We start from the raw sequence: 24,728 nt of genomic DNA, 5'->3' as shown, positions 1-24,728 counted from the left end.
TTTGAAAATTTTTTAAATTGCATGCTTTTGTAATTTTTCCTGTGCATGAGATAAAAAATTGAATAAATATAATAAATAATTCTATTTACATGTTCGTTGAACATTTCTTTTTTGATTCAATCAATTCAGCGAGCACAGTTGTGAGTGCTGCACAAGAATGGGGGAAATTCCGACCTATGTAAAATCCGACTTATATAGCGTTCTGTGGAACACAACGCTTACGTAAGCCAGGGAGTTCCTGTATTGAGCAGTTTTACTTGAGTAATTTTGGAGGTTAATATTATTATTAGAAGTATAGTAAATAAATTTGATGAATTTGAAGTGTTGGTCAAGACATCAAAGGCGGATATTGTTGGGATATCAGAGACGTGGTGTCACACTGATATTAGGAATGCAGAATTGGAATTTGGGGAGTACAATGTGTACAGAAAGGATAGACAGGATAGGAAAGGAGGAGGTGTCATGCTCTTAATTAAGAAAAACATGAAATCAAAAGAAGTGCTTCCAGTTGATATAGATGAACAGTGCACTGTTGAGTCAGTTTGGTGTGACGTTAAGCACTGCGAAAGCAAAAATAAGAGTAGGAGTGTTTTATAGGCCTAATGACTCAAATGAGTACAATGAACAATTGTACAGAGAAATAGAGTGGGCTAGTAAATCAGAATGTCTTATAATGGGGGATTTTAACTTCCCAGATATTGACTGGAACTTGTGGGTTGGTCACTCACACACTAGTAAGACTTTTGTGGATTTATTGGATGATTGTTTTCTGCAGCAGCATGTTCGAGAGGCAACCAGAGAGGGTAATACTTTTGATCTGGTTATCAGCAGTGATCATTCGTGTATTGAGAATTTGCAGATAAAGGAACCACTAAGTGGCAGTGATCACAGTGTACTGATGTGGGATTTACTTAAAGATATAATTACCATCAGGGGTAAAGGAAAGGGTTTTTGCTTCCTTAAAGTTGACTACAGTGGTCTCAGACAGTTTTTAAATTCTGTATAGTGGGATCAACTGACGATGTTACCAACAGTAAATTCTAAGTGGGAAGCATTCAAGGAATTAATCGTGGAAGCTACTAAAAGTTTCATACCTATTAAGAAATATTGTTCAAAGTTTAGGCCTAATGGTTATCAAATGAACTAATGAGACTCGTGACAGAGAAGAAAAATGCATGGGATGCATATAAATTATCAAGCGACTCAGAAGCCTATGGTAGATATAAGCTAGTCTGTAATCAGGTCACAAAGGAGGTTAGGCAGGCGAAGGCAAATTATGAAAATCTTTGGCAAAGGATGCTAAGAAAAACAGGAAGGATTTCTTTCTTATATAAACTCTAAAAGGAAGGGGATGAATCTAATTGGTCCACTTGTTATCAGTGGTTCGACTGTTGATGATTCTGCTCAGATAGCAAACAAACTGAATGAGTATTTTGCATCTACATTCACAAACAAGGAGTTATTAAGGTTTGAAAATGGCAGAAGGTTATCAAATTGTAGCAGGGTCCTTAATGATTTTATAATAACTGAGAGTAAAGTGGAGGAAAAATTATTAAAGTTAAACATAAGAAAGGCACCTAGGGTGGATGGGATCTATCCAGTTATATTAAAGGGGGCAGCAAAGCAACTAAGCAAACCCTTAGCCATAATTATGAGAACATCCTTGGACCCAGGGGAGGTCCCCACGGACTGGAGATGTGCAAATGTATCCCCAATTCACAAAGGGGGACTCGAAGCATGACACGAGTAATTACAGACCAGTCAGTTTAACTTCTGTTCCGGGTAAAATAATGGAGTCATTGGTTAAAGATGCATTGCAGGATCATCTAGACAAGACTGCAGCAATAATTCAGACACAGCATGGGTTTGTTAAGGGAAAGTCTTGTCTGACAAATTTGATAGGATATTATTATGTGGTTACAAAGGAACTGGATGCAAAAAATAATTTTGATATCATATATTTGGATTTCAAGAAAGCTTTTGACACTGTTGCGCATGGAAGACTATTGTACAAACTGGAGCAGAATGGTATTAAGGGTTAGTTGCTACAATGGATAAAAGGATGGTTGAGTGGGAGAAGACAGAGGGTGGTAATCAATGGGTGCTGCTCTTCGTGGACTAATGTTATTAGTGGAGTCCCACAGGGTTCGGTGTTTGGTCCACTGTTGTTTTGTTTATTTATCAATGATATTGATGAAGGTATATCAGGCTTAGTGTCGAAGTTTGCAGATGATACAAAGGTTGGCAGGTTTGTTAATGACAGTAATGGCAGTGTGCTACTGCAACAGGATTTAGAAAATTTGGGCAGATGGGCTAAGAAGTAACAAATGCAAAGAAGTAACCTTGACAAATGCAAAGTACTGCATATGGGTAGAAGTAACCCCAGAGAAACATACCAACTGCGTGGTACTACACTTAAGTTGGTAGAAAATGAAAAAGACCTGGGAGTAATTGTGCAGTCAGATATGAAGTTTTCTGAGCAATGCAGACAGGCTGCCAGGGCAGGTCATGGGGTTTTGTCAATGATATATAGGAATTTTGCTAGCAGGGAAAAAGAGGTGATTGTCCCTCTGTATAAGGCAATGGTCAGGCCATGCCTTGAGTACTGCGTACAGGTCTGGAGGCCTCATTTTAGCAAGGATGTAGATTTGCTTGAGCGTGTACAGAGAAGGGCAACAAGATTGGTGAGGGGAATGAAGGGATCCTCTTACCAAGAGAGGCTTAAGTTCTGCAAATTGCAGTGGCTTGAGATTAGGCACCTGGGCAGTGATCTGATTGAGGTGTATAAGGCCTTGAATGGATTGAGCACACTGAATTCTGATGGGATCCTTCCACTTGTTCAGATTACGAACCTAAGGGGGCATAAATTCAAATTAAGAAAAGACAGATGTAGAATAGATGTGCAGAAATTTGCCTTTAGCCAGCGGGTGGTTAATTGCTGGAACAAACTTCCATCTGTCATTGTGGAAGTTGATAGGTTAAATAAATTGAAGGAGGAATTGGACAGGATTTGGAGGAAATGGTGTGATTTTTTTTTTTTTTTTTTGGCTGATGCTGCATAAGCTCATACACTTGCTTTTGTGCATCACATGCCACTACTACTACTACTACCACCCCAGAGTGAACCTGTCTGGTTTATTGTGACCATTTTTGTTACTATTTTTTTTTGCCTTCCACTTCATCTTACTAATTTCAGTTTGAGTAAAACATAAAGGTTTCTTACCAGACAGCTGCTGTCTTTGTTTCAGAAATTTTGTATACTCTTTGTTTTGTATTTAATTCTTGTATAAAATATTTTTTTCTTGTCTTGATTTTTATTATTATTGACGTATAATAGTTTAGTGTTTTGATTATTATTTATTACTTTATTTATTTAACAAAACGTATTAATACCTGCACATGTGCAAGTTTGAATTTTTATGCATTTAATGGTTTTATAAACTGGAAAATGAAAATGACTGATAATATCACGTTTATATTTAATGCTTATAATATATATATTTTTTTTAATTTCAGCAGCATTAATAAATGTTTTATTTCATTTTTGACTAGTAAAAAAATCATTTTCATAATTTTTTTGACCAATCACAAAAACTGTGAGGGAAAAAATCCCACTTTATTAATAAAAATAACTATTAAAAACCACAGCATTTAAAAATTTTTTAAAGTTTCCTTAAAATAAAAAAATTACATTGGAGAAGTATTGCAATCCTTTGGTAAAATGTCAATCATTTGTGTACTACAAGCAGAATTCAAAAAATAAACTAAAACATTTTGCAGAAATAAGTAATCGCACCCTCAACATAAACAGAAATGGTCATTCAGCATCTGTCAGGTGCCACATAACTATGTAATAAATGTAACTGTGACTATAATTTAATGACTTCTCTAAATTAAAATTAAAATTTCAAATATTTTGAAACCTGTCATTTATTTGCAATTTTCATTTTTTAGATGTGTTGCCAGGGCCCCCAATGAATATTCGATCACAACAGGTGTCAGCAGATACTATAGAAATCCAGTGGGATATCCCTCAGAAGAACCCTGAAGCAGTACAGTGGTATCGAGTTTTCTGGAGACTTGTGGGCTCACATACCATGTTTAGGGTATGTTAATTATCACAGATTTGATTTGAAAGATTTATATAGGAGTAGTATAACCTATTTTCAGATATTCTGGTTACCATTTACTCTCACTTACATTTTTAACTTCAAGCGGACAGGTTTGTATTGCTGTAATATGTAATAAGCAGTAGTTGCCATTACTGAAAAATCACACTACAGAGGCTTGATTTAAACAGTTATTCTTAGATATGAATTATGGATTAGCCTATACTCTTCTGAGATTGAGGAATACATACTAAATCCATTTCCACACAAATTTTAAATTATTCACCAATTCATCTGGCATACTCATCATTAGATACACCATATAATCCAGTCTTTCCTTTTGAAATTGTAGCATTAACTCCATATCAGAATATTTCTTTGATTATATTATAGGGCCATTGATTTTCCCAATTATGTACCTTTAACATAATTTTGTTATGTTAATGAAAACATAATAAAATTAAGATACTGATTTATTATAAACCAGTAAATGTTGAATTTACATTTGTGCACATTTTCAATTCAAGAAAATTAGCTTCTTGGCATTAAGAAACTTATTTTATTTTACATTTTATAATATGTATATTTAAACTTAGAAATTTTCTCTTAATGAAGAAGTAATACTTAACAAACAAACTCTTAGTCAGGTTATTCTAGGAAATTAATTAATAGTGTTATAAATAAATTTCCACAGTCTTTTAGTAATATTTTGCAAGATAAAATGTCATTACTGTTTTCGTACATAGCTTCCATTGATAGGCAACTAAAAATACTTTGAAAATCTTTCTATATTTTATTTTCTATTACACATAAAATTAAATATTGAATTCTCTTATTTAAACAAGCATATAACAATAATAGCGTATACATATTCAATCATGTTAGATGTCGTGACAGTTGTAGCACTACATACATGGAAGTGTGTAACATTTCCTTCATTATACTAATATATCAAACCATAAACTAATATATTATAACGTAAACTAAAGTGTAAGGGGGGGGGCTGTTTTCAAACAGAAATTCTTCATACTAATTTAACAGCCACATACTGATAAATAATACAAATGTCTTGTTTATTGCATTGCTGGTTTGTGAAGGTAATTGACAGCAAAAAAGAGCAATAACTGAAGAAGCAGAGTATGTCTGTAAAACATATGTACAGAGTCTCTTTATAATAAATAGATTTCAAAACATATCCAAAGCCAAGTGTTTCATCATTTATTTTGTCATACTTTCTATTTATTCATCTATAGTTGTTTTTTTGTTTACTAATCTCTAGTACTGATTAGAATTTACATATCATTAAGTTTATGTGCTTAGTTTTTACCATTTGGAGTGCAGTTGCCTCCTTGTACTGTCAAATTTGTATTCCACATCATGTTGCAACACCATTCCATTGCATATATGCTAAAATGTGTTTCCCTCAATAAGTTGGTGCTGGACATTAAATCAGCAATATAAATTTCATCTAATGTGTTTTTAACCTCCTGAAAGATAGAGCTTTTTTGTTTTGGAATTGATAGGGGTTGATATGATGCATACAAACTTTCAGTTAGTTCTAACGAAAACAGTTTTCTAGGAACAAGGTCAGGGGAAGAAATTATTGGAGATTATTCCCAATTTTTTAGGAATCACCAATAATTTATCTCTCTTTCTCTCTCAAAATATTTAAATAAAATTAAATGAAAATATATAAATGGACTTAATGCTGTAGGTCCTAAGATTTTAACTACGTCATCAAGAGCCGGCAGCCAAAACCAAAGGAAACACAGCAATAAGCAAGGCCTCTGTTTCTGTTATGATGTATACGCAGCAGACAACAAAGTGAGCATACGTATACATTATAGCCAACCTGACAGAGACCAAAAAGAATAAAGAACAAAACCAGTATAATACTAAAATAAATAAAAAGTAAAATGCAAAATTACGCTAAAATTAAAATAATTAATTCCAGTTAAAAAAAATTGAACAAATATCAAACAGCCCTACTTGAATTTTAACAAAGAAAGTGTAATTTCAAGATGAAAGAATATAGTCAGGATATGACAAATTACTGTCGAGCCTGGCAGGAGACAGTGAGGGAAGCGAACACACCAAGGCTGTAATGAAGACCATGAAGTTAGCCGAAAGTTCCCAGCGAATTTATAACAGTTAAAGCACCATAATTATGGGGGGAAGAAGGTGTGAATTGGTCAAAGTAAACCTTACCCGTGTGACAGGGAAAAATGGCAATTAAACAAATGAGGCAAATGGACCAGCAAAGGGGAGAATCAAGAACTAACAAAGTAGTGTTGAAAAGACTCTAAACTTTGTTGTAGAAGAAAAAAAGGAGTGATAGCAGAAAAATAGTATCTGAAATATTGCTTTTGGTCAGCCTAATCACATATTAGATATAGGATGTAGTGTTTAAGAAGAGAAAAGTAATTGGAAGAAGGGGAATATACTAGTGCTCGGGCAGTCCGGGGTTGCGTAACCCATACCAAAAGTAGATCCCTGGACATAGGACTAGACATGTGCCCATGTGTTTAAGTCAGTAATGGTATTGGTTTTTGTATTTACAAATATGAGACTGAACAATGTCAAAAATAAATAAAAATAAAAATAAAGATGATAAAACAGTTAGCAAGACATGACAAATAAAGCATAATACCCTCAAATTAGCCAATCCATGGGCACAAGCTTTCTACACCATGAGACACAACAGAAGCTAGGGGATGTATGACTATACATTATGTACAAGCCTGAATTTAAATAGATATCAACCGGAAATTATGTTGTTAATATCAATATTGTTGTCAATAAGTTTTTTAAATTTCATGATATTCAATGCTTTCCTAAAATGATGGTAAAGGAAGACCGAAGGGAAACTATTAGCAAGCTGTTCATTATAGAGTGATTTGATATTGTCTAAAAAGAGATTGTTTTGATTACATATATTGACAATTCTGATGCATCAAGAGAGTATTATTTTTGAATGCACTTTTTTTGAAATGTAGGAGTGCCAGTGGGTGAAGCTGACTACATCAAAGTTAAAAGCATTTCTTTTATTATATATGTTAATTGCAGTTTGAGGGCCATTGGTATTAATGTCCAGGTCTAAGTATTTAGTTGAATAGCCATTGTTATTAGTTCTCTCCAGAATAAGTTCTGGAGGATAAATAAATACCAGCAAAGTCCTGTATAAATGTAGGGTAGTTGAATACTAACAAGTCATCTATATATCTGTAAATCTTTATGTCTGAGGGTAGGAACGTTTGAGACCGGTATAGGTCAGCTAAGACACAGCTAGTGGGGCTGTGTCTTAGCTAACCTATAGAGTTCAAGAAGTGATGAACTTGAAACCTGTGGGATTTCAGGTTCATCACTTCTTGTAAGTACAGTTACGCTCATAAGACTAGAAAACTTCTACAACAAAGTTTAGAGTCTTTTCAATGCTACTTTGTTACAACAACAATCCCATCACATGAATAAGGTTTACTTTGACCAATTCACACCTTCCTTCCCCTCATACTCAGAGTGGTTTAACTGTTATAAATTCACTGGGAACTTTCAGCTAACTTCTTTGGTCTCTGTTACAGCCTTGTGTTCACTTTCCTCACCGTCTCCTGCCAGGCTCGACAGTAAGTTTTCATATCCTGACTATATTCTTTCATCTTGAAATTCACTTTCTTTGTTAAAATTCAAGTATGGCTGTTTGCTATTCATTCAATTTTTCTTTAAGTGGAATTGCTTGGTTTTAATTTTAGCTCATAAGCATGGCAGTTTTTCCAGGCTTATGAGTGTAACTGTACTTGGCACATCCCAGAAAAAAAGATGAATGCATATTAAAATATGTATTTTCTTATCTACTTGTTTTTTATTTTTATTTATTATTATTATTTATTTATTTTTTTTTGTCCATTGCAGCAAAAGCTTGTGGCTTCCTTGCACTATATGGCAATTACTATTACTACTATATTACTAAAATTTTAAATACCAGTTCCTGAAATTTGGGGAAATACGATATTGTATTACATTGTTTCTTGAAAATAACATCACAGGTGAAAAAAAAAAATATTATTCAATATACATAGAATTGATGTATAGCGATCTAATTTAAAATATCCAACTAATTATGACTATTTTTGACCATACCTTTAAGTTAATGAACAAATTAAAGTAGATCACTTAGCACTAAATATTTTAAAAATGATAACATCTGAATTTCTGGATTGGAAAGACTGTTATGTTTGATATTCAAATATCCATGTAGTTAGGTAAATTACCTTTTTTATAATATTATTATTAAATTTACTTAAAGTATTGTTTATAAATCTGTATAATCAAATAAAATAACACTTAAATTAATATTTTATTTCTTTCATTTCAGAATCAAACTCGTAAAGGACCAATGACACTAAAACTTGGCCCTAATGCAACTTATGAAATAGTGGTGAAAGCAGGAAATCACTATGGTGTTAGTTTACATTCAGAACCTCTGATCACAACTCTGCAAGGTAAGGTTAATCACTTCAAAATCTGAAATGTGAAGAAGGGTTCATTACCTTATTTAGGTATTTCTTACAGAAAATACAACTGAGGTGTTAAACTGCAGTCCACTTCAAAAATATATGTTTTTCAGGGGTGGCCTCTCTAGGGTAACTATTAACATTAGCATTAGTAGAGGCATACGATGCAAGAAAGCAAGCTTATGCACATTGATATTTATTAGTTTGAGCGGTCCCAGCCAACCAATGGTAACCCCACTGTCAGTTACACATAATTTAGCAGTACTCTTATATACTCCCTCTCCTGTTTCCCCAAGTACAGGGAGGGAAAAAATCTGTCATGACCAAACTGGAAATAATCAAATTACATAAAAAATAAATATACATATAATTAAATTTCAGACAAAGTCCAAACTTCATTGGAAAGAGCTACATCTGTTCACAGTCTGTTGGAAAGCCAGCAGCGCCAGGAGCTGCCGAGAACAGAAATGCCAGCACACGGAGATGCCTAGAACAGAAATGCCAGCACAAGGAGCTGGAGTTGCAGTGGATATAGTGGAATCAACCACGATTTCACAGAACTTTAGGTAATTCGGTACTACACCATACCACATTACAAATCCAAAGCTTCCAGATGCAGAAAAGTCTTCCACCTAAGAAATATTGCAGTTGCAAAGTCTTGGAAAGCCAAGAAGTTCTCCTGCATATCACCTAGAATTGTCTTGCAGCATTCTGCCATAACATTGAGATTACTAACCTGAGGTATCAATTCAATTCATAGATCGCTGTATTCCTCACAGTTGTACATAATATGTTCCCATGATTCTCTTTCGCCACAATGGCAACTAGATCTTTCAGTAGGTGCCTCTGTAGCCAGGTGGGCAGGAGCAGCAGTGCGTAGCACACGCTTCTTGATTAGACTGGGGTTCGAGCCCGTGATCACCAAATACGGAGGATGCAGAAAGGTCAGGGAATGACCACCACATATCTCCGGAGCAATATGGCCTTAGTTGCTAATGCTCCTAAAAATGAAATAAAACAAAAACAAACAAAATCTTTCAGTAATTCCTTGCAGAAGAGTCTTCCGCCTAAGAAATATTGCAGTTGCAAAGTCTTGGAAAGCCAAGAAGTTCTCCTGCTTATCAACTAGAATTGTCTCACAGCCTTCTGCCACAAGATTGAGATTACTAACCTGAGATACCAATTCAATTCAAAGATCGCTGTATTCCTCACAGTTGTACGTAATATGTTCCCATGATTTTCTTTTGCCACAATGGCAACCAGATCTTTCAGTAATTCCTAAATCATGCAACTTTGCATTAATCAAACCATGACCAGTCAATAAGAACATAGCTTGTACGTTTGAGGCAAACCTTTTGAATTTTATTGAGACTGCATTTCTTAAATCTGGGAAAAATTTTGTGTAATCTGCCCTTAATCACAAACACTCCAGGGTTCTTGCCAGACTTTTACCAAAGCATCCTGGGATCTGCCAAGATGTCCACCTGTATATTCAGAAAAGAACAGGGAATGCCACAACGGATGAAGTAAGCCAATGCACAATACTCCAAATGCAGATCAATAGGCAATTTTCCAGGTATACAACCTGCAAAGCTGGGGTCAACACAGTTCTGTATACCATGCACATCCTTAGGAGCATTACTCTTTGAATGGAACTGGGCTTTCTAGTAAATACTTTTCAACTTATATGCTCAAACCAAAGCTTATGCACAGCATCAGCCAAAAAACCCCCAAAAAACTCCCATTTCACCCCACCATTTGTTCCAAATGCCTGTCCAGATCAGCCTTAAATTTATTTAGGCTATCAACTTCCACAACAGAAGATGGAAGTCTGTTCCACTAATCAACCAGCCACTGGCTAAAGGCAAACTTCTGCACATCCATTCTACAACTGTCTTTCCTCAATTTGAGTCTGTGCCCCCCTCAGGTTCTTAATCTGAGCAAGAGGAAGAATCCCATCAGCATTCAGCTTGCTCAACCCATTCAAGGCCTTATACACCTCAATCAAATCACCTCACAGTTGCCTACTCTCCAGGCACTGCAATTTGCAGAACTTAAGCCTTTCTTGGTAAGAGCACCCCATTGTTCCCCTCACCAATCTTGTTGCCCTTCTTTGTACTTGTTCAAGCAACTCTACATCCTTCCTAAAATGTGGCCTCCAGACCTGTACACAGTACTCTAGATGTGGCCTGACAATTGCCTTGTACAACACAATAATCACCTCCCTCTCCCTGCTAACAAAATTCCTATATATCATTCACAAAACTCCATTACCTGCCCTGGCAGCCCATCTGCACTGCTCAGCAAACTTCATATTTGACTGCACAATTATCCCCAGGTCTTTTTCACTTTCCACTTCCCTGAGTGTAGTACCACACAGTTTGTATGTTTCTCTTGGGTTATTGCTACCATATGCAGTACTTTACATTTGGCAATGCTAAACTTCAGTTGCCACTTCTCAGCCCATTTTCCCAACTTATCTAGATCCACTTGGAGTAGCATACTGTCTTTACTGTTGTTAACAACCTCCTTTGTATCATCTGCAAACTTGGACATTAATCCTGATATACCTTCATCAATATCATTGAAGAATACCCAAAACAACAATGGGCCCAGTACCGAATCCTGGGAACTCCACTAATAACATATGTCCACGAAGAGCAGTGTCTATTGATTACCACTCTCTGTCATCTCCCACTCAACCATCCCTTTATCCATTGTAGCAACTTACCCATAATGCCATACCAATCCAATTTGTATAGAAGTCTTCTTTGTGCAACAGTATCAAAAGCTTTCCTGAAATCCAAGTATATGATATCAAAATTATTTTTGATATTCAGTTCCTTTGTGACCACATTATAATATCCAATCAAATTGGTCAGACAAAACCTCCCTTTAACAAACCCATGCTGTGTCTTAACTATTACTGCAGTCTTATCTAGATGATCATGCAATGCTTCTTTAACCAGTGACTCCATTATTTTCCCCAGAACACAAGTTAAACTAACAAGTCTATAGTTACTTGTATCACCTTTTGAACCCCCTTTGTGAATTGGTAACACACCACCAGTCCATGGGGACCTCCCCAGAGTTCAAGGAAGCTCTCATAATTATGGCTCAGGGTTTGCTTACTTCCTTTGCTGCCTCCTTTTATATAACTGGATAGAACCCGTCCACCCCAGGCGCCTTCCTTATGTTTAACTTCAACAATTTCTCCTCCACTTTGCTCTCAGTTATTACAAAATCACTTAGCTCCCTGTTAGAGTTTGATAAACTTCTGGCATTCCCATAGAATAACTCCTCATGTGTAAATGTAGATGCAAAATACTTATTCAGTTTATCAGCTATATGAGCATGATCATCAATAGTCAACCCATCTATGTTAAGCGATCCAATCTGATTCATCCCTTTCCTTCTAGAGTTTACATAAGTAAAGAACTCTTTGCTGTTTTTCCTTTGCCACAGATTTCTCGTAATCTACCTTTGCTTGCCTAACCTCCTTTGTGACTTGATTACAGACAAGCTTATATCTGTGGCTTCTGTGTCACCTGATAATTTATATGCATCCCATACCTTTTTCTTCTCTGCCATGAGCCTCATTAATTCATCTGACATCCATTTAGGCCTTGAACAGTATTTCATAGTTGGAATGAAAAGCCTAGTAGCCTCCAAGATTAAGTCCCTGAATTCAACATTGGTAACATCATCAGTTGATCCCACTGTACAGAATTTAAAAACTGTCTGAGACCCCTGTAGTCACCTTTATGAAAGCAAAAGCCTTTCCCTTTAACCTTGGGATGGTAGTTACATCTTTAAGTAATTCCCATATCAGTATATTGTGATTACTGTCACCGAATGGTTCCATTATCTGCAAATGCTTAATACATGAAAAATACTGCTGATAATCAGATCAAGAGTATTACTCACTCTGGTTGCCTTTCAAACATGCTGCTGTAGAAAACAGCATCCAATAAATCCAAAAAAGTCTTGCTAGTGTGCAAGTGACCATCCCACAAGTTCCAGTCAATATCTGGAAAGTTAAAATCCCCCATTATAAGACATTCCGATTTACTGGGCCACTCTATTTCTCTGCACAATTGCTCATTATACTCATCAGATTCATTAGGCCTATAACACACATCTACTCTAATTTTTCCTTTCCCAGTGCTTATGTCACACCAAACGGACTCAACATTGCATTGTTCAAATACATCGATTGGATGCACTTCCTTAGATTTTATGTGTTTCTTATCTAACAGCATAGCGCCTCCTCCCTTCCTGTCCTGTCTATCCTTTCTGTACACATTGTACTCCCCAAATTCCAATTCTGCACTGCTTATATCTGTGTGACACCACATCTCTGATATCCCAACAATATCTATGTATATACCTTTTTAAAGTATGTTTCAAATAATGTGTCCTTTTATATATGAATTGTCTTAAGTTTCCATTAATTTCACTTATGATAGATGGAAGCATAAAAATAGCTTTGAAATTGCAGGACATGATCACACCTGCTATTTTTATCCAGTTTGAGCCTGTAAAAATGAATTTTTTTTTTGGAATTCAGATGCAGGAGTTGATGAATTGAATCAGTGATACATAAATAGATGTAGAGGATATTGTTTCATCATAAAAAGAAATAATAATGAGTTCATTTTATGAATTGTTTTAAATTCTGATTTGATTTTTTTACAGTAATTAAACTCTAATCTTTAGTAACCAAGTCAGATTGATATTTAAAAGAATTTATATACAACTTTTCATTTTACAAATTTTTAGCATTTGATTAAGAAACTCACATCACAGAGCTGGCCAACCTCTAGTGGGAAACTCACTGCCTCAATACCACACATGATCAGTGAACTCACTATTGAATTGGTTAAGGATGTCTGTTATTGGTTATTATGTCTCTGTCAGGATGACCCTGCAGCTCTGTCAGGGTCATCCTGACAGAGACATAATAACAGAGAGTTACGTGACTTTTTGAGGTTAGGTTTTGTTTGACCAATCTGTTAAAGTATTAAAAATTTTTGTTTATACTTGGAGATGGCAACATAATATCAGAGAAATTTACAAGATAGAGAGTACAAGAATATTACCATATGTAGCAGTTACATGGGTTCAAACCAGAGCCAAATGAAACGTGTGTACTGCTTTACTCTCACATTTAACCACTCAGCTACATAACTATGATAGAACTGAATGAAAGAATAACTCTGACATAAATTAATTAGACATTAGAAAGACTTGTGACACAATCCCACATGGCTGTCTTGCACTTAAGTTAGGAAAGAGTGAAATATATATAAGCAGAGCTTAGAGTAGACTAGCCTTTGAGAGGATCCCTCAAGATTTTATTCAAGGGCTATTTGCTGTTTCTAATTTTTATTAATGGTATTGATGACAGTATTACAAAAGAAAGTATGTTGCTACAACAGGCCTTACTTCATTCACAACTGATCTAAAAATTAGATTATGTAGCTGGTCTAAGAAAAAAGTAATTAAACTTTAATGCTAGCAAACACAAGATTCTTGATTTGGCAACATTAATCCCCGATTAACATAGCCAAAAATGAAAATGAACTAGGGGCAATAATATACAGGGTGTCTGATAAGTCATTCCCTATTTTTAAATTATCATAACTTTTTTATGTGTTAACCAATTTTAATGAAACCATTGTTAAATGATTCATAATTTATTGAAGTTTTTAATGCTACATTTTAAAATTTCACATGTTCCCAAGCATTTTCAACACATTTCCTTAAATGAACTAGCACATGCATTACTGTCAATGGCAAAATGGGACTGTCTGTGAGCACATTGATGATTGTTGTGTCCAGTTCATCCAAGTTGCATGGATTTTATTGTAAACCTTGTCCTTGGCCCACCCACCCTTCCAAAAAATCACATGGTGTCAGATCTAGGTCATGAACTGGCCAATCCATATTCATCACCCTTTGAAATGATTATGCAGCCATGTACAGACATCATTTAGAAAATGAGGGGTTGCTTCCTCATACATAAAATTAACTGTGAAATAACTAGCCAATCTTTCAACATTTTGAAGTATATTTTGGCATTCTGTGTGTCTTGCAGAATGAAAGGTCCAACAACTGGAGATGATGTAATACCACACTAGACTGTCACCTTTGGATTATCCTGAGTTTTTTTCAACACATTGTGGATTTTCAGCTACCCAATAATGGCAGATATGTTGATAACAAAGCTGTCAACATGAAAAACAGTATTATCAAACAGCTTGGGCCACTCTTTGTTCCATGCCAACATAACTGCTGCAAATTCCATCCTTCTGTCACAGCCATCAAGAAACAATTGCCAAATGTAATGTGGCTTCCATGGTTTGAAAGACAGTTCTTACCTGAAGAGATTTGCAACTGCATATAGGAGAGTCCACTTTCATGAGCTCCTCCATGTGCTGATTTCTGTGGACTCCTTGAGAACATCTTAATCATTGTCTCAATGTTGTCTTGAGTTCGTGTGAAGTTGATGGCCTTTCTGTCCTCTTCTATCAGTGACACAGCTTGTTATCAGTAACTTGTGATGACAAATTTTTATTATTTTTGTATCCAGGTTGCATGAATCCCTAAACCTCATGGTGGGCTGCAGTTTTGCCTCTTTCTTGCATACTCAAAACTGGAGGAACAATCAACCTAGAGGAACAATGAATCATTTCATGTTGATTAATAAAAATCATTTAAAAAATAATTAAATTACAGTAATTTAAAAATAGGCAGTCACTTATCAGATACTAATGATATTAAGAGTAGGAGACCGGCAGAATTATTTAACAAGTACAGGTCACTGTTGTAAAAAAGCCGTGAATTTGGGTTGAATTTGAAAGTGTCTGCAATTCTGCCCAGACACGATAGGAGGGAGTATATGATGAGAGCCCTGTCGATCAATTCGGCCCTGGAAAGATTGTGCAAGGCTCAAGGGGTAGAATTTTTTTCAGCCTGGTCTGTACTTGTTAACAGGAGAGACTGCTTCTACAGGGATGGGATACACTTAAATAGAAAGAGTGCAAGAATGTTTGCTGATGCTATCGAGGCAGTGTTAGGTGGGTCAGAAAACTGCTAGATTGGGGGGGGGGATACAAGGACTAATAGATTAACAGTAGCCACTGGCAGAGGTGAAAGTTATTCTTGCACTGCTTCTATTGGAATGAGCAGCAGCCTGGAAAATAAGATGCAGGATATTTCAGAGACTGCTGGGAATCATTGGGGTACAAGTAAACACATGGGTTGTGTTAGGGTAGCTAAGAAAAAGAACAGGTGCATGTATACTTGCGTGTACACCAATGCTAGGAGTTTAGTAAATAAATTTGATGAATTTGAGGTATTGCTAAAAACATCAAAGGCAGATATTGTTGGGATTTCAGAGACGTGGTGTCACACAGATATAAGGAATGCAGAACTGGAATTTGGGGAGTACAATGTGTATAGAAAGGATAGACAGGACAGGAGGGGAGGAGGGGTTATGCTATTAGTTAAAAAACACATAAAATCCAAGGAAGTGAAGCCAGTCGACATTGATGGACAGGGCAGTGTCGAGTCAGTTTCGTGTGACATAAGCATTGGGAGATCAAAATTGAGAGTAGGAGTGTGCTATAGATCTAATGACTCTGATGAGTATAATAAGAAACTGTACAGGGAAATAGAGTGGACCAGTAAACCAGTCTTATAATGGGGGATTTTAATTTCCCAGATATTGACTGGAATTTGAGGGCTGGTCACTCACACACTAGCAAGGCTTTTGTGGATTTATTGGATGATTGTTTTCTACATCAGCATGTTCGGGAGGCAACTAGAGGGAGTAATACTCTTGATTTGATTATCAGTAGTGATTCTTCATGCATTAAGAATCTGCAGATAAATGAACCACTAGGTGGCAGTGAGCACAGTGTGCTGAAGTGGGATTTACTCAAAGAGGTAACTACCATTAGGGGTAAAGGGAAGGGTTATTGCTTTCATAAAGGCGACTACGATGGACTGAGACAGCATTTAAATTCTATACAGTGGGACCAACTGATGATGTTACCAACAGCAAATTCAAAATGGGAAGCATTCAAAGAACTTATCTTGAAAGCTACTAGGCTTTACATACCAACTAAGAAATATTGTTCAAGGTTTAGGCCTAAATGGATGTCAGATGAACTAATCAGACATATGGCAGAGAAGAAAAATGCATGGGATACATACAAATTAACACGTGACACAGAAGCCTATGATAGATACAAGTTGATCTGTAACCAAGTTACAAAGGAGGTTAGGCAGGCGAAGGCAGATTACGAGAAATCTTTGGCAAGGGATGCAAAGAAAAACAGCAAAGAGTTCTTTACTTATGTAAACTCTAGAAGGAAGGGGATGAATCAGATTGGTCCACTTGATATCGATGGGTCAACTGTTGATGATCCTGCTCAGGTAGCTAACAAACTAAATGAATATTTTGCATCGACATTCACACATGAGGAGTTATTCAGCGAGGGGAATGCCAGAGGTGTATTCAACTCTGGCAGTAAGCTAGAGAATCTTGTAATAACTGAGAGTAAAGTGGAGGAGAAATTGTTGAAGATAAACACAAGAAAGGCACCTGGGGTGGATGGGATCTATCCAGTTATATTAAAGGAGGCAGCAAAGGAAGTAAGCAAACCCTTAGCCATAATTATGAGAGCTTCCTTGGACTCAGGGGAGGTACCCATGGACTGGAGATGTGCAAATGTGACCCAAATTCACAAAGGAGGATCAAAGGCTGACACAAGTAATTATAGACCTGTGAGTTTAACTTCTGTTCCCGGGAAATTAATGGAGGCACTGGTCAAAGAAGCACTGCAGGATCATCTAGACAAAACTTCAGTTATAGCTCGGACACAGCATGGTTTTGTTAAGGGGAAGTCTTGCCTGACCAATTTGTTTGGATACTATGATGCAGTCACAAAAGAACTGGATGCAGGGAATAACTTTGATATTATATACTTGGATCTTAGAAAGGCTTTTGATACTGTTGCACATGGAAGACTGCTGCACAAATTGGAGCAGTGTGGCATTGGAGGCAATTTGCTGCTATGGATAAAGGGATGGTTGAGGGGGAGAAGACAGAGAGTTGTAATCAATGGACTCTGCTCATCATGGACTAATGTTATTAGTGGAGTCCCTCAGGGTTCAGTATTGGGTTCATTATTGTTTTCTGTATTTATAAATAATATTGATGATGGTATATCAAGCTTAATATCCAAGTTTGCAGATGATACGAAGGTTGGCAGGGTTGTCAAGGACACTACTGACACTATGCTGCTGCAACAGGATCTGGAAAGGTTGAGCAGATGGGCTGAGAGTGGCAAATGAAGTTTAATATTGACAAATGTAAAGTACTACATATGGTACTACACTGACAGTGGTAGAGAATGAAAGGGACCTAGGGGTGGTTGTGCAGGCAGATATGAAGTTCTCTGAGCAGTGCAGATGGGCTGCAAGAGTAGCTCATGGTGTATTATCAATGATATATAGGAATTTTTCTAGCAGGGATAAGGAGGTGATTATTCCCTTGTATAAGGCAATGGTCAGGCCACACCTAGAGTACTGTATACAGACCTGGAGGCCTCATTTCAAGAAGGATGTAGAGCTGCTGGAACGACTACAGAGAAGGGCAACAAGATTAGTGAATGGAACAAAGGGGTGCTCTTACGAAGAAAGGCTTAAGTTTTGGAAATTACAGTGTCTGGAGACTAGGCACCAGCGAGGTGATCTGATAGAGGTGTATAAAGCTTTGAATGGTTTGAGCATGCTCAATGCTGATGGGATTCTTTCTCTTGCTCAGAATAATCACCTGAGAGGGCATAAATTCAAATTGAGGAAAGACAGATGTAGGATAGACCTGCGGAAATTTGCCTTTAGCCAGCGGGTGTTTGGTTGGTGGAACAGACTTCCATCCCTTGTCGTGGAAGTTGATAGCCTAAATAAGTTTAAGGCTCAGCTGGACAGGTATTTCGAACGAACAGAGGGGTGAAGTGGAAGTTGTTATTTTTTATTTATTTTATTATTTTATTTTTTTTTTGGCTGATGCTGCATAAGCTTGCTTTCTTGCATAAAATGCCTTTACTAATGCTAATGCTCTGCAGTTGGACATGAAGTTCTTTCAGTATCATAGTAGAATTTCTAGAATAGCATGTAGGGGGATTTGAACAATTATTTCATTGTACAAATCAGTGGTCAGACCATCTTGAATATCATATTCATTTCAGAAAATGATATTGCTGGAAAGGGTACAAAGGAGGTCAACAATATTAGTGGGTGGTACAAAGAGTGGAGTAGAAAGATCTGCATTGAGATCTGACTGTGATTTAAAATCTTAAAAGATTTGTGCAGATTTAAACATTGGGAGCATATTTCCACTCCCTAAGATAATATAAACAAAGAGACATAGATTGAAATTAAGGGAAGATAATTGTAGACTGGATGCATTTAAATTTGCTTTTAGTCAAAATGCTATCAGCTTTTTAACATTCAATTGACATCATTCATGAAATGTGCACACTATTTCTTTTATTTGTAGAGATATACAGACAGTTTTACCTTGCCTTAGTAGTAGTAAAATGATGCAAGGACTATCCACCTCTACAACACCAAATGGAAGTTTATTCCAACAATCAACTACCCATTGGCTGAAGGCAAATTTCCACACATCTCTCCTGCAACCATCCTTCCTCAGTTTGAATTTATGCCCCCCTTTTTTTTTGTGTGTGCGTGTGTGTGTGCGCATGCACATGTGTGTGTGTAATCTGAGCAAGAAGTAAGGTTCCATAGGTATTGAGCTTACTCAATCCATTCAAAGCTATAAGCAACTCAATCATATCTCCTTGCATGTGCCATTTCTTTTAGTTTCAAAAATACTTTAAAAAAATAATAAATAAAATATGAAGCTTTGGAGTCGTTTTTTTTGGTTATACAAGTACTAGGTAAGCTTACTTGCATCATTTTCCATTTTAATACTAATAATAATACAGTATGAATGATACAATTCTTATTTGTTTTATATCTCTTGCAAGTGTGCATTTCATTGTAGGCTTGCAAGAGATATAAATTAATATATATAATTTTTAATCTTAATAATCCTGTTTTTGCATTTGACTAGTAACTTTTTATTTTAAACTCTGTTGTTTCAATTTTAGGTTCTGAAACAATAAAAATAATAGCTGAAGGTAAGTAAAAATATCTTTACTAGTTTTACTGATTAAAACCTTTAGATAAAATTTCAGAGTTGCTGATTTGTCAGGTGGTAGTAGTAATAGCAGTAGTAGTGTTAGTCCAACATGCAGCTTCCTTAATTTGGAACAGATTTATTCACAATTTCTTGTTATCCATTATGGGCAAGAATTTTTTTTTTAGCTTACATGCTATTATAATTAGCAATCTTAGTGCTTGAGCACTTAGTATATTCCAGACACTAAGTAGATTTCTGTACCTTAAATTAGCCAGTTTAAGCTCTTTATGGTTTACTAATAATATTAATGATGTTAATAATAGCATGATTGTGCACATGTCAGTAAAAAATTTCCAAACATACCTCCTTCTCCTCTGTTGACTGCTAATAGCAATTTGGTCTTTCATTTAGTACTACTGAATGGCTTACAAGGCAGGTTCATGAAATTATTAGAACTTTGTTGTTATTGTTACTGAAAAAATGCTAACCAATTGTGGAAAGTATTAACTACTTGTGTACATTACATCACTAGGTGGTGTAATGTACACAGATTGCACATTGAGTTCCATTCACATTTTTGGGTACTTCTGGAAAACGGTGTATCGAGAAAAGCTGCATAATGTTCTTCAGTTTCTGTGAACCAGAAATGTAAACCTAATTGGAATTCATCACCAGTTGATAGACAGTTATGCCAAGGAAGAGAGATTTGGGTTGCCATCTCAGAGAGTATTTTTCTGCATAACAACTTATCCCCATATCGCATACAAACCCCCTCACTCTGCCTGTTCTTCAACTTGGATCTGTCAGCCCTCTAAACTTGGTTTACATTGCAAGATACAAACTTTTATTATGAAGGCATAAACAGTGTAGTCTTTCATTATACTAGGACAATTATCTGAACAATATCAATGACCATGTTAAAAAGTAATATAATAACATGTTGACATTCTGTTCTAGTTTTATTTTATTTATCTAGAAAATATAAATAAATTTCTGGTTTCTTAATGATTCTTCCTCATTTACTCTATATAATCACTATATATTCAGGGGTATTCAGATACCCATCCATGATATTGTTTGCTATTCCAGAAGTTCCTCATGCATGCATATCAGTTCAGATGTAACAATATAAATCTCATGGCATAAACATGAATGATTCATATCTGCCTGTGCAGCAGTGCATTAGATTCCACCTCATCAGCCATGTGTGTGTGTGTGCGTGCGTGCACACACGTGCTTCTGAACCTCACAAAATCCACTGTAGTGGGTGTTATTCAAAGATGGAAGGCTGTATGTAACGCTCCAGTGAATAAAAAAGAGGTCTAAATGATAACAGATTATCTATGATATGTATTCAATGAATCATAAAGAGTGTAATTCATACATTGCCCCTGGTGCAGGCAGAAAACATTCCAATGCTCCACATCAAGTCCAAGAGGGCATAGGGACATCTGTCATTATGTAAATCATCCATTGGGAGCTTCAGTGCCTTGGGTTTAAAGGCAGGGCAGTTGCACACAAACTCAACCCAATATCTTGGTCACCTGTGTGAAATTGTATTAGAATGGTGTTATTTCTGAGGTGTCTCTGGAACAATTGCAGAAGTATGAAATGACAAATCTCAATGTGCAATGCTTTTGATCCAATGGAGATGTTTGGGTGTGGAGTATATGTGGATTTGTTGGTTGGATGTCAACTAGTGCAGACATATAGCACATTGCGGCACTTGATTATGTATGGTGCAGTGCATTTTGGAACTTCATAGCAGGTAAGTTTTTGGAATAAAAGTGGGGTGTTTTTTTTAATTAATATATATATTTTTAATTCGTATAGTCACATAGGTTAGTTTATTTTTGTATTTAGTTAAGTATTTATAAAGCTACAGCTTAATATTCAGAAGGCCTTTGTTGTCAATATTTTGGCAGGAACTTTGTAACTTCCGTTCAGTAGCCTAAATTGAACTTCTCTAGTGGTTAAAGTTTTGTCAACAGTTTCATTTCTGTAATATATTGTAAATTTCAATTTTGTAATCTTTCTGAAGTTCAGATTTTACCTTAATAATGGTTACTACAAAATTCACTTACAATACAAAGTCCAAGGATGTTATGACCCAGGCTGAAATGCCTATAGTAATTTCTGGTTATGAGTTTATCATTTGTATAGCCTGTGAAATGTATTTTAAGGTTGGTCTAGTGGACAGACCTAGCTCAACTGACAGTTTTTTCTTTGCACGATGTAAGGAGTGTACCAATCTCAAATTAGAACTTGGTGCATTATGAGAAGAATTTGAGTCACTGAAGAAATGAGTGCTTGCCCTTGAAACAAATATAACTATGAGCTCGCCAAGGACTCAAGTATTTCGTGACCTGTCGAGTGATGCACCCCTGATTCAGGTGCCAGATAAGAATAGTCAAGTGCATACTGCTCTGGAATAAAACATTGCTTGAAAGTGATCTAGTTTTATTAGGAGACTCTATTGTCAGAGAAATTGATAAAATATTTTGTAATAAAGGTAGGTGGACCAGAACCAGGGTTTGTTTGCCAAGAGCAACAATGGATGATGTTACCAACAGATTTTCAGATTTTAAGAGATGCAAAGAGAGCATTATTATTCATGTGGTGACTAATGATATTAAACAAACATTTTAAGCTTTGGTCTGCTTTCATAAGTCATCCCAAATTCATTTGTTTTTGTGATGTATAACTCTTGGCAAACACACCCTGGTTCTGGTCCACCTATCTTTATTATAAAATATTTTATCAATTTCCCTGACAATAGAGTCTCCTAATAAAACTAGATCACTTATACATGCAGGGTAATGGCAAGTGAGTAAATTTAAAGCCATCTATTGTACATCCAGTTTTAAATTTGCAGGACTTATGTTCACATTTTATTGACAGAGTTATAATAAAGGAAAGTTTGCATGAGAAAATAGCATTTTTTGTAATGATACTGATATATTTCATCTTATAAATCTATTTGTAAATTACTTCACTGTTACACCATAAATAAGTAGCACTTCTTGTTAGAGAATTATAATTATTTTTCTAGACTTTTAAAAATTGTGAAAAAATAAGAGGCCTTCCTTTTTCTTTCTCTTGTATTTTTGCCTTGGCAGGATTTAAACTTGCCTAGTAATTGCAATGGTCTTAATGCTCACAGCAGAAAAAACTTGCTTTATCATAAGTTTTCTTATTATTGCACTATTTTTAGTCAAATTGCTGTACCAAAAGGTAAATCTTTTACTTATATAAAATATGTTACTTAGATGTTACTTACCAAGGGTGGTAATGAAGTTTTTATCTGTGAGCAGCCATGCAATATAAGTTAAAAATTATTAATTAGATAATGCTGTTTTTGCCTTTTCAAAATTATGAAAAGTAGGACTTTCTAATCCTCTCTTGCATTTTTATGACTTGTAGGAATTAAACTACCTAATAAATGCAGCAGTCTTAATGCTTAGCAGAACTTCATTTTGTAAGGGACTGAGGAACCAGTAAGTCAGGTTGTGTTGTCATAGAAGTGTCCCGTGTTTTAAATAAATGGTATATTAGTGTTTTCGTGATGGTATTAAGCAAAAGGTAATGCAGTAGCAAGACAGGTAATATGATGTTTATTCTACTGTAAGCAAAAAAACCTTCATTTACTAGAAAGTTTAAATCCAGCCACCCACAAAAACACAAGAAAGGAATATAAAGTCATTCTGCTTTTCTTAATAATGCTATTTGTAATTCACTAATAGCCATCCCAAATACTCCTTTTCCAAGACATCTGTTTCAGTGATTTTCATGTCAATTATGGGATGCAAGGTACCCCCATTAACACAACAGTTGATAACAAGAAAATTTGAACTCACAAAATACCAGATACTGAGATAGCAAATGTGTTACTAATCAATTTACTCTGGGACATGTTAAGTAATCTGTACCTCCTAATGAATACTAACACTCCCAAATGCACATCTTGTCATGTACAACTGACTGTTCATCCTTTGTTAGTAGACTGTCCTCATCTTCTAACTGTCTGATTAAATACTTTTCAATCACTTTGAAATGTATAGCTATCACTGACTTTATCTCATCTTCATGAAGATGATACTAATATAGAAGAACATTTTGCTTACCTGAATCAGATTGTACTGTACTGTGCTGTGCTGTCATTAATTATAGTTTCCTCTTTCTTACTAACCATTAGATAAACACAATTTGGCCCTGCTGGCTCTTGTATCATTAACCCATATAAACAACAATAACAGCTGTGTCAAGCCCTTTAAGTGGCCAGTGCAAACAAGAAAATGCTACCCCTGTCCACTACTTGAAAATGTTCCAGTAATATTGTATTCTTTTGCCATTGCACCAGTACCCATAAAGATCTCATTGCTGTTACTCAATTTATTGCTGTTGAGAGCTAGTGCCTGGATGCAGAGGCATAATCAGGGGTGGGCAGAGAGGGTGTGTCCCTCCCCTTAACCATGCATATAAGTGCATTCATATAAGTGTTCCTAGGTCTATCTAAGAAAAAAACACAAAAATCTGGTCGTCATGCACCCCCCCCCCCCTACGATGATACCTGGATACGACTGTCTGGATAGGATCATTTACAGGCTTCTGTCTTAACATAGCTTTGGATTTGATGTAGTTAGTTAGAGAACAGATAGGAGAGCTATATTTGCAGGCCTTACATACTTATTCCATTGAAATAAAAAGATTTTTATCAACTATAAATGTACATTTTATAAGGAGAGATAGTCTTTTCATAATCCTATTGATCTCCTATTTTGTGAGGTTACCATTATGCCTCACAAAATATCTCATTATCATACCATAAATAAACAGCATTTCTGATTAGAAACTAGATTTATATATATAATGCCAGATTAATCTAAGTTT

At 35.8% G+C, this 24,728-nt stretch overlaps 1 protein-coding gene across 2 annotated transcripts in view; it reads left to right on the top strand.

Moving 5' to 3' along the window:
* LOC150089688 (Ig-like and fibronectin type-III domain-containing protein 1) overlaps nt 1–24,728 on the top strand; it is a 337,470-nt gene that overhangs the window by 296,297 nt on the left and 16,445 nt on the right. For both annotated transcript variants that reach the window (XM_090389599.1, XM_090389600.1), the window contains 3 exons: nt 3,955–4,106; nt 8,479–8,605; nt 19,807–19,836. In XM_090389599.1, the coding sequence (XP_090245725.1) occupies nt 3,955–4,106; nt 8,479–8,605; nt 19,807–19,836 (309 nt within the window). The remainder of the gene's footprint in view (nt 1–3,954; nt 4,107–8,478; nt 8,606–19,806; nt 19,837–24,728) is intronic.

Source organism: Mastigoproctus giganteus, chromosome 2 (assembly GCF_048544385.1).
Source record: "Mastigoproctus giganteus isolate SK-2022 chromosome 2, ASM4854438v1, whole genome shotgun sequence".
NCBI classification, from domain to species: Eukaryota; Metazoa; Arthropoda; class Arachnida; order Uropygi; family Thelyphonidae; genus Mastigoproctus; species Mastigoproctus giganteus.
The sequence above is the reverse complement of the archived record's forward strand: the minus strand, read 5'-3'. Positions and strand labels throughout refer to the sequence as shown.